At 46.0% G+C, this 11,104-nt stretch overlaps 1 protein-coding gene, 3 non-coding genes and 2 pseudogenes across 4 annotated transcripts; all 6 read right to left on the bottom strand.

Annotated features, from left to right (window-relative positions):
* Window positions 1-681: 681 nt before the first annotated feature.
* Window positions 682-6,023, bottom strand: LOC120028167 (60S ribosomal protein L7-like). The gene is made up of 7 exons (XM_038973372.1): window positions 5,971-6,023; window positions 5,384-5,483; window positions 4,797-4,963; window positions 4,004-4,141; window positions 2,632-2,741; window positions 1,803-2,021; window positions 682-751 (listed from the first exon to the last, which is right to left on the bottom strand). The coding sequence occupies exons 1-6, from the start codon at window positions 5,982-5,984 to the stop codon at window positions 1,813-1,815; spliced, it is 738 nt and encodes a 245-aa protein (XP_038829300.1). The 5' UTR covers window positions 5,985-6,023; the 3' UTR covers window positions 682-751; window positions 1,803-1,812.
* Window positions 1,338-1,432, bottom strand: LOC120028182 (annotated as a pseudogene).
* Window positions 2,289-2,382, bottom strand: LOC120028177. The gene has a single exon (XR_005473405.1). It is a non-coding gene; the product is annotated as a small nucleolar SNORD12/SNORD106 (small nucleolar RNA).
* LOC120028181 lies at window positions 3,216-3,310 on the bottom strand (annotated as a pseudogene).
* Window positions 4,238-4,329, bottom strand: LOC120028179. Its single transcript, XR_005473406.1, has one exon. It is a non-coding gene; the product is annotated as a small nucleolar SNORD12/SNORD106 (small nucleolar RNA).
* Window positions 5,140-5,232, bottom strand: LOC120028180. Its single transcript, XR_005473407.1, has one exon. It is a non-coding gene; the product is annotated as a small nucleolar SNORD12/SNORD106 (small nucleolar RNA).
* Window positions 6,024-11,104: the final 5,081 nt, after the last annotated feature.

Here is an 11,104-nt window from a genome sequence, read left to right as displayed (position 1 = left end):
CTCATTTGAGTAATACAATTTTAGTGCATATAAAAATGTCTGTGATTTTTTGTTTCAGCTCATGAAAACCAACACTTTACATGTTGCGTTTATATTTTGTCAGTCTTAACACACCTCATGCTAAAATAAAACTCAAATTACCCAAAAAATGTACTGTAAAATACATTTGAATACACTTTTATAATTGTCATTTGGATGTAATGTACCACTAGTTACTTAAACAATGCCTCTTTATATGTTTACATTACTCGTCTCATATGTATATACTGTACTCTATACCATCTACTGCATCCTGCCTGTCGTTCGGCCATCGCTCATCCATATATTTACATATTCTTAATCATTCCTTTACACTTGTGTGTGTGTATAAGGTAGTTGTTGTGAATGTTAGATTACTTGTTAGATATTACTGCACGGTCGGAACTAGAAGCACAAGCATTTCGCTACACTCGCATTAACATCTGCTAACCACGTGTACGTGACCAATAAAACTCGATATGACTGTACAGCATCAAAAGTGACTTGAATTCCAGGACCATCTACACATTTTTAATATAATTGCGAAATGAATATTGATAAAAAATAATGTAGAGCATAGTGGATTAAAGGTTGTTTTAAAGTTGGATGGTCCAACATTCTACACTAGATGGCAGCAGAACCACAAAAATAACGACTTCAGACCAGAGTTAAAAACAAATCCATTTCTTCAGATGTTTCTTTATTGTACAGAGCTCAGAATCCCGTGAAACACCTGAAGGACAGAAATTCACAACATTAATACCAGAAATCAGTTTCTTACAGCAAATAAACACTTCCAATAGTTTGTGTAGTCAGATTTACATAAAAATACTAAAGACTCCAGTAATCTAGTCAAGGGTTTCCTTGATACCACGTGATAACAAAAAAAAAACCCATTGTAATCCAAGTTTCACTTTCAGGACGTCGATTCGTCTTTGGTAACAGCATGCTTAAACTAGTGTGTCGTATATCCAGACACAACAAGCTGCTTTTTAGTGGCCCACAGAGGGCGCCCCCACGCCCCACAGAGGGCGCCAAAAAGGGAGCCCATAAGGGACACAACCTGGGATGTTGGGAAATATCAGGACAAGCTGCTCTACATAAACAAATAATGTGCCGCTGGCAAAATCAATGGATTTACATTTTTTATGTATATGATTTTAACAGAGCCTGGTCGTTTAATCCAGAGAGTTCATAATTGTTCCCCATCGAAATAGGAAATTAAATCTCAGTGGAATACAATCCGGTCCAGAATTACCAGGTTTTGTGACGGTGTAAAATACCGTTTTCACTTCATATTTGGAATGACAGTAAGTTTACTTGTGGTTTCAGACAAAAATTGGCTTATTTTTCAGACTGGTTTTCACCAGAGTCGATAAGATGGGGAAAAAAGTTGAGCATCATTAACCACATTTCGTAAAACTAGTAACTGGACACTTAAGTAGAAACAACGACATTCAAAATGATTGAATTGGATCAAGCTGAGAAACTGGCCCCGAGACTGTAGGCCCAGAAGACAGTCCTGATGCCGGAGGTACACAGCACTGAAACACCCAATTCAGCTAAATCGAGACCTTGACGATTCAATAAAACTTAAAAGGTGGAAATTGTCTCGCCTACTCATCTTCAGGACCTGCATTTACTGACATCAGACGTGGCATCCCAATACTAGATCATTTAATTAGCTGGTTGATAAGCTGAAATCAGGTTTGCTACAACACATACAGGTGGGTAGCTCCCCAGGAACGGAGTTGAGAGCCCCTGGCACAAACGTCTTATCTCACCATAGCTTCTCTAGTTCATCCTCCTGATGAGTCTGTTGATCTGGTCCTCTCGGTTTCCAGCATCTCCTCCCTCCACAAAGTGAGTCGTCTTCTTGTTCATGCCGCCGCGAGGTGAGGACAGTTTGAAGGGCCACAGGAAGTTGTTGGCGGGTTTGAAGTTCTTCCCGACTGTGTAGATCTCATGGATCAGGTCCTCCACACAGATGATGCTGTATTTACCTGGGGAGGGAGGGACGAGGACAAAGCCAGAGTGAAGAGACGGCATGATTTTTCAGAGAGGTAATCTACAGCTCAAACTACTAAGCCTTCACCCCGCCACGGTTTTAGTAAACAGCTGAGGGATGGAGAAATGTAACGACTCAAATTACCCCTTTAAATGGACAACGGTCTGTGTAGATCACCCCTTTAATGGATAAAGGTTTGTGTACCGTAATGGGATATCTAGGTCCATTAAATTAAACATTATCCAAATGCAGTCGGTTTCTCAATGTGATTTCAGACAAAATTGGCTAATTTTTTCAGACTGGTTTCACCAGAGTCGATAAGATGGGGAAAAAAGTTGAGCATCATTAACCACATTGTATAGAAGTTTATAAGACAGGAGTAAGGGGGCATCCTGCCCTAGCTTAGTATTTAAAACTGGCTTTCACTTCTCAGAGATAGATCTATCTCTATCCAGTCCCATATAGGACCGGCAGCCCAATTCAGATCATTGTCCTCCAATTGACCTTTTAACCAACCAGATGAGCTCTTGCCAATAACTGGGCAAAAGATCAGAATTGGTCTGCCTGTGTAAACACAGCCGTACAGAAGTAGCGTAAAAGCATACCCAGAGCCTTATCGATCAGGGCGTTGTCTGTGAGGGCGATACGCTGCTTGGTCATCCTGCCATGGCCACGCTTGTAGATCAGCTCACGCACAGACTTCAGGTTGGGGTACCTGGGAGACAAGAGAACAAACACTATCAGTTGTGTAGTTAAGGAGAAGTATATCTTTAATTATATGCATAATACCTGTATCTTTTATCAAAGTTTATTATTATGAGTATTTCTGTAAATTGACGTGGCTCTGTGCAAATTCACGGGATGTTTTGGAGGCAAAGCCAGATGTAAACTGAGGTTTTTTTTGGCTGTTGGCGAGGGGTTCCGCCCAGACAGGTTAACACCTAGTTTATCGTTGCCATTTTACCCATCTTCATTTCAAAAATACATATATAACATTTTTTTTTGTGAGCTTTGAGAAACCTACTGAAAAACATTAAACAAATGACATGCATTAGGTTGTGTAGTCTCATTAAACCAGAGACATATTTCTGCACCCAATCAAAACATCAATGGGTCATTTATACCGGGCATGCCACAGACGCGTGTGACTGGTTTACTGCAGTTAAGTGAGTGCCATTAGTAATATCTCAATGTGGTTTCAGACAAATTGGCTTATTTTTTTTCAGACTGGTTTCACCAGAGTCGATAAGATGGGGAAAAAAGTTGAGCATCATTAACCACATTGTGTAAAACTTCTGGGACAATGACAGCAGTTTCAAATTGTACCATCTTACCTTAAATCACTGCCAAATAAATCAATATATACGAAACAGAGCCCCAAAAAATAGGGAAGGGGGTAATCAAATCCAAGCCTGGAGGTCCAGAGTACTGCTGGTTCTGTTCTACCTGAATTAATTGCACCCACTATGTGTCCCAGGTCTAAATCAGTCCCTGATTAGAGGGGGAATCACCCACTATGTGTCCCAGGTCTAAATCAGTCCCTGATTAGAGGGGGAATCACCCACTATGTGTCCCAGGTCTAAATCAGTCCCTGATTAGAGGGGAATTACCCACTATGTGTCCCAGGTCTAAATCAGTCCCTGATTAGAGGGGAATTACCCACTATGTGTCCCAGGTCTAAATCAGTCCCTGATTAGAGGGGAATTACCCACTATGTGTCCCAGGTCTAAATCAGTCCCTGATTAGAGGGGAATTACCCACTATGTGTCCCAGGTCTAAATCAGTCCCTGATTAGAGGGGAATTACCCACTATGTGTCCCAGGTCTAAATCAGTCCCTGATTAGAGGGGAATTACCCACTATGTGTCCCAGGTCTAAATCAGTCCCTGATTAGGGGGAAATGAAAATTAGTGGCACTGGCCCCGATACTCCTGGAACTGGGTGTCCACATTCAAGCAGATGGTCACGGCAGCCTTACCCCCAAGCGATGTAGGGCTCAGCGATCCTCAGCATGTTGATGGAAGCCTTGTTCAGTTTGACGAACACTCCGTTGAAGATCTGACGCAGACGCATGAGCTGGAGGACCTTGCGCACCTTGGGGCTGACACCGTTGATACTGAGAGGGGGGGGGGGGGGCGGGGAAAGGTAGTTACACTTGTGTTTTCAGAAACGTGTCATTACTTCATTTTTCAGTCAGTTTTAGTTTACACTCAATGTGGTTTCAGACAAATTGGCTATTTTTTCAGACTGGTTTCACCAGAGTCGATAAGATGGGGAAAAAAGTTGAGCATCATTAACCACATTGTGTAAACATGACGTAGTATTACCCTACGAGGTCCTGAGCCTGATGGTTTTCTGTTCTACCTGATAATTCATTGCATATCCTTGTGTCCCAGGTCTAAATCAGTCCCTGATTAGAGGGGAATCACCCACTATGTGTCCCAGGTCTAAATCAGTCCCTGATTAGAGGGGAATCACCCACTATGTCTCCCAGGTCTAAATCAGTCCCTGATTAGAGGGGAACACAGTGGAACTGGCTTAGAGATCCAGAGTTGAGTTTGAGGGGTGTAGACGTTACAAAGACAGGAAAGTGACATTCATTGTCTAATCCCAAGTGACAACACGAATAAAAAAAACAATGTGACCGTAGATTTAATATTACATGCGTCTTTTTTACCCAGCAGCTGAGTGAAAATGGAGAACAAGCCACTGAGAGAGACAATTTCTGACAATGTCATTTAGCAGGCACTTTCATCCAAACAGAAACCTACCCCCTGATCCTGATGACGAAGGCCAGTTTGGGCTCAGCTGGAACGTAGAAGTTTCCAACCTTGCGGGCTGTCCGCCCCATGCGGATCTCACGCCGGTACATCTCCCTGTACTCCTTGTGGTACTTCTCAGCCCTCTTGTAGATCAGGTGCCTGGTCACCTTGCGAGTCTGGGGGATGCAAAACATCAAGTATGAGTCAGAGCACTAAAGCTGGGTAACACGTGTAGTTAACCTTTACACGTTGTTTAGTGCCTGATGCAATTGTTTAATCTGATAGTGGATCGCTAAATATTACAGCTGGGGGGGGGAAAGCTTATTTTGGACATTGCCAGTAGTTTCTAATCAATGTGATTTCAGACAAATTGGCTTATTTTTTCAGATTGGTTTCACCAGAGTCGATAAGATGGGGAAAAAAGTTGAGCATCATTAACCACATTGTATAGAAGTTTGAATTACGGGGCATCCTTAAAACCAGTAAGGTTAGCCATTTTCCCCACAACCAACAGTAGGCCAATGCCAGTAGATCAACTACATATTCTAAAAACATCGTCAATGTGGAAACCTGCTAGTTAACTAGCTCAAACTTACTTTTTTATCGGCAAGCATCTTCTTGATGCGCATGGTCTTCATGGTGGCGAAGGCCTTTCGCCTTTTTAAAAGGCTCTCCGGGACCGCCGGAACCTTTTTTCTGCAACCCAGATTCAAAGGAACGTTTTTTTAAAAACGGAGAAAACTCATGTCAAGACTGCTAGCAACATCACCGCTAACGTTACCTAGCCATTTCCGAAACGTGAGCCTGACTTGGTAACGTTAACTAAGTTAGTTAACGTAATCAGACAACGGACGGAGACAAATGCATTTTGTGATATTGTGGGGGACCAAACCGCAAAATAGTCAGAAATCATTCGCTACCCATCGACAATATATCCGTAACACTAAAAGCCATGCATATAACGTTAGCGTGAAACGTGCAGATGCAATCGCTAGCCGGACGTGTTTTTCGGCCCACATCCAAATGAACCCAAATATCGTCGAGCAGAAAACGACATTCTCAACACTACTGATACGACCAACATGTTTTTTAACAGTAGATAAACAATTTTATGTCAAATAACTTATGATATTCGTTAAATCGGTAGATGGACTTAGATTCTGGCAGAGCACAAATCACTCACTCTACGTCCGCCATTGTGTCCACCGAGAAAGAGAATATCTCTGATGCGCATGTGTGAGTTAAAGATTGTAGGACACCGGTCGTTGTCTATTAAACTGCCTGAACAGAATTTGCTCCTGCCATTGATAAAGAAGACTGTATCCACTATATCACAGATAGAAAGATTAGTTATACATATATTTCAATACATCTTCCAGTATATTTGGTGATTTTGACAGTGCACCCCAAAAAAATTTTTTTTTTAAAAGTATAAATATTGTTTTATTTTACAATAAAAATATAACTTTTACCAGAAATATATAGTTATTGAATATAATTATAACTGATGTGTACATGTTGACATTATGTGTTCATGGTATTATAAGATTTTGGATGAATTCACTTTCGTTTCATAACTTTAAATCATTTTGTTGATGTAATAAACAAAAACAGTACAATCTTCATCAACAGGTTATCCACTAAGTTATCTTTACAATGTTTTATTTAAATAGGCAAGTCAGTTAAGAACAAATTCTTCTTTATAATGACAGCCTAGGAACAGTGTGTTTAACTGCTTTGTTCAGGGGCAGAACGACCGATTTCTACGTTGTCCACTCGGGGATTCTAACTAGCAACCTTTCGGTTACTAGTCCAACGCTCTAACCACTAGGCTACCTGCCTCCTCTAACCACTAGGCTACCAGCCTCCTCTAACCACTAGGCTACCAGCCTCCTCTAACCACTAGGCTACCAGCCTCATCTAACCACTAGGCTACCTGCCTCCTCTAACCACTAGGCTACCAGCCTCCTCTAACCACTAGGCTACCAGCCTCATCTAACCACTAGGCTACCTGCCTCCCGGAACCACTAGGCTACCAGCCTCATCTAACCACTAGGCTACCAGCCTCATCTAACCACTAGGCTACCTGCCTCATCTAACCACTAGGCTACCAGCCTCATCTAATCACTAGGCTACCAGCCTCATCTAACCACTAGGCTACCAGCCTCATCTAATCACTAGGCTAACAGCCTCCTCTAACCACTAGGCTACCAGCTCATCTAACTACTAGGCTACCAGCCTCATCTAACTACTAGGCTACCAGCCTCATCTAACCACTAGGTTACCAGCCTCCTCTAACCACTAGGCTACCAGCCTCATCTAACCACTAGGCTACCAGCCTCCTCTAACCACTAGGCTACCAGCCTCCTCTAACCACTAGGCTACCAGCCTCATCTAACTACTAGGCTACCAGCCTCATCTAACTACTAGGCTACCAGCCTCATCTAACCACTAGGTTACCAGCCTCATCTAACCACTAGGCTACCAGCCTCATCTAACCACTAGGCTACCTGCCTCCTCTAACCACTAGGCTACCAGCCTCATCTAACCACTAGGCTACCAGCCTCATCTAACCACTTGGCTACCTGCCTCCTCTAACCACTAGGCTACCTGCCTCCCGGAACCACTAGGCTACCAGCCTCATCTAACCACTAGGCTACCAGCCTCATCTAACCACTAGGCTACCTGCCTCCTCTAACCACTAGGCTACCAGCCTCATCTAACCACTAGGCTACCAGCCTCATCTAACCACTAGGCTACCAGCCTCATCTAACTACTAGGCTACCAGCCTCCTCTAACCACTAGGCTACCAGCCTCATCTAACCACTAGGCTACCAGCCTCATCTAACTACTAGGCTACCAGCCTCATCTAACCACTAGGCTACCTGCCTCCTCTAACCACTAGGCTACCTGCCTCCTCTAACCACTAGGCTACCAGCCTCATCTAACTACTAGGCTACCAGCCTCATCTAACCACTAGGCTACCAGCCTCATCTAACCACTAGGCTACCTGCCTCCTCTAACCACTAGGCTACCAGCCTTATCTAACCACTAGGCTACCAGCCTCATCTAACCACTAGGCTACCTGCCTCCCGGAACCACTAGGCTACCAGCCTCATCTAACCACTAGGCTACCAGCCTCATCTAACCACTAGGCTACCTGCCTCATCTAACCACTAGGCTACCAGCCTCATCTAATCACTAGGCTACCAGCCTCATCTAACCACTAGGCTACCAGCCTCATCTAATCACTAGGCTAACAGCCTCCTCTAACCACTAGGCTACCAGCTCATCTAACTACTAGGCTACCAGCCTCATCTAACTACTAGGCTACCAGCCTCATCTAACCACTAGGTTACCAGCCTCCTCTAACCACTAGGCTACCAGCCTCATCTAACCACTAGGCTACCAGCCTCCTCTAACCACTAGGCTACCAGCCTCCTCTAACCACTAGGCTACCAGCCTCATCTAACTACTAGGCTACCAGCCTCATCTAACTACTAGGCTACCAGCCTCATCTAACCACTAGGTTACCAGCCTCATCTAACCACTAGGCTACCAGCCTCATCTAACCACTAGGCTACCTGCCTCCTCTAACCACTAGGCTACCAGCCTCATCTAACCACTAGGCTACCAGCCTCATCTAACCACTTGGCTACCTGCCTCCTCTAACCACTAGGCTACCTGCCTCCCGGAACCACTAGGCTACCAGCCTCATCTAACCACTAGGCTACCAGCCTCATCTAACCACTAGGCTACCTGCCTCCTCTAACCACTAGGCTACCAGCCTCATCTAACCACTAGGCTACCAGCCTCATCTAACCACTAGGCTACCAGCCTCATCTAACTACTAGGCTACCAGCCTCCTCTAACCACTAGGCTACCAGCCTCATCTAACCACTAGGCTACCAGCCTCATCTAACTACTAGGCTACCAGCCTCATCTAACCACTAGGCTACCTGCCTCCTCTAACCACTAGGCTACCTGCCTCCTCTAACCACTAGGCTACCAGCCTCATCTAACTACTAGGCTACCAGCCTCATCTAACCACTAGGCTACCAGCCTCATCTAACCACTAGGCTACCTGCCTCCTCTAACCACTAGGCTACCAGCCTTATCTAACCACTAGGTTACCAGCCTCATCTAATCACTAGGCTACCTGCCTCCTCTAACCACTAGGCTACCTGCCTCCTCTAACCACTAGGCTACCTGCCTCCTCTAACCACTAGGCTACCAGCCTCATCTAACCACTAGGCTACCAGCCTCCTCTAACCACTAGGCTACCTGCCTCCTCTAACCACTAGGCTACCTGCCCCCCTCTAACCACTAGGTTACCAGCCTCATCTAATCACTAGGCTACCTGCCTCCTCTAACCACTAGGCTACCTGCCTCCTCTAACCACTAGGCTACCTGCCTCCTCTAACCACTAGGCTACCAGCCTCATCTAGCCACTAGGCTACCAGCTTCCTCTAACCACTAGGCTACCTGCCTCCTCTAACCACTAGGCTACCTGCCTCCTCTAACCACTAAGCTACCTGCCTCATCTAACCACTAGGCTACCTGCCTCATCTAACCACTAGGCTACCAGCCTCATCTAACCACTAGGCTACCAGCCTCATCTAACCACTAGGCTACCAGCCTCATCTAGCCACTAGGCTACCAGCTTCCTCTAACCACTAAGCTACCTGCCTCATCTAGCCACTGGGCTACCTGCCTCCTCTAACCACTAGGCTACCTGCCTCCTCTAACCACTAGGCTACCAGCCTCATCTAACCACTAGGCTACCTGCCTCCCGGAACCACTAGGCTACCAGCCTCATCTAACCACTAGGCTACCAGCCTCATCTAACCACTAGGCTACCTGCCTCCTCTAACCACTAGGCTACCAGCCTCATCTAATCACTAGGCTACCAGCCTCCTCTAACCACTAGGCTACCAGCCTCATCTAACCACTAGGCTACCTGCCTCCTCTAACCACTAGGCTACCAGCCTCCTCTAACCACTAGGCTACCAGCCTCATCTAACCACTAGGTTACCAGCCTCATCTAACCACTAGGCTACCAGCCTCATCTAACCACTAGGCTACCTGCCTCCTCTAACCACTAGGCTACCAGCCTCATCTAACCACTAGGCTACCAGCCTCATCTAACCACTAGGCTACCTGCCTCCTCTAACCACTAGGCTACCAGCCTCATCTAACCACTAGGCTACCAGCCTCCTCTAACCACTAGGCTACCAGCCTCATCTAACCACTAGGCTACCTGCCTCCTCTAACCACTAGGCTACCAGCCTCCTCTAACCACTAGGCTACCAGCCTCATCTAACCACTAGGCTACCTGCCTCCTCTAACCACTAGGCTACCAGCCTCATCTAACCACTAGGCTACCAGCCTCATCTAACCACTAGGCTACCTGCCTCCTCTAACCACTAGGCTACCAGCCTTATCTAACCACTAGGCTACCAGCCTCCTCTAACCACTAGGCTACCAGCCTCATCTAACCACTAGGCTACCTGCCTCCTCTAACCACTAGGCTACCAGCCTCCTCTAACCACTAGGCTACCTGCCTCATCTAACCACTAGGCTACCAGCCTCATCTAACCACTAGGCTACCTGCCTCCTCTAACCACTAGGCTACCAGCCTCATCTAACCACTAGGCTACCAGCCTCATCTAACCACTAGGCTACCTCCCTCCTCTAACCACTAGGCTACCAGCCTTATCTAACCACTAGGCTACCAGCCTCCTCTAACCACTAGCTACCAGCCTCATCTAACCACTAGGCTACCTGCCTCATCTAACCACTAGGCTACCAGCCTCATCTAACCACTAGGCTACCAGCCTCATCTAACCACTAGGTTACCAGCCTCATCTAACCACTAGGCTACCAGCCTCATCTAACCACTAGGCTACTTGCCTCCTCTAACCACTAGGCTACCAGCCTCATCTAACCACTAGGCTACCAGCCTCATCTAACCACTAGGCTACCTGCCTTATCTAACCACTAGGCTACCAGCCTCCTCTAACCACTAGGCTACCAGCCTCCTCTAACCACTAGGCTACCAGCCTCCTCTAACCACTGGGCTACCAGCCTCCTCTAACCACTAGGCTACCAGCCTCCTCTAACCACTAGGCTACCAGCTCATCTAACCACAAGGCTACCAGCCTCATCTAACCACTAGGCTACCAGCCTCCTCTAACCACTAGGCTACCAGCCTCCTCTAACCACTAGGCTACCAGCTCATCTAACCACTAGGCTACCAGCCTCATCTAACCACTAGGCTACCAGCCTCATCTAACCACTAGGCTACCAGCCTCATC

The sequence above is a fragment of the Salvelinus namaycush genome, chromosome 33, assembly GCF_016432855.1.
Source record: "Salvelinus namaycush isolate Seneca chromosome 33, SaNama_1.0, whole genome shotgun sequence".
Classification (NCBI taxonomy): domain Eukaryota; kingdom Metazoa; phylum Chordata; class Actinopteri; order Salmoniformes; family Salmonidae; genus Salvelinus; species Salvelinus namaycush.
Note: the sequence above shows the minus strand (reverse complement) of the source record. Positions and strands in the feature narration are given on the sequence as shown.

Coding starts and splice junctions, on each gene's coding strand:
- LOC120028167 (XM_038973372.1), bottom strand. Junction 2,742..4,003: donor GAGCCCTACATCGCTTGGGG/GTAAGGCTGCCG, acceptor CTTGTCTCCCAG/GTACCCCAACCTGAAGTCTG. Junction 2,022..2,631: donor CCTGATCGATAAGGCTCTGG/GTATGCTTTTAC, acceptor CTCCCTCCCCAG/GTAAATACAGCATCATCTGT.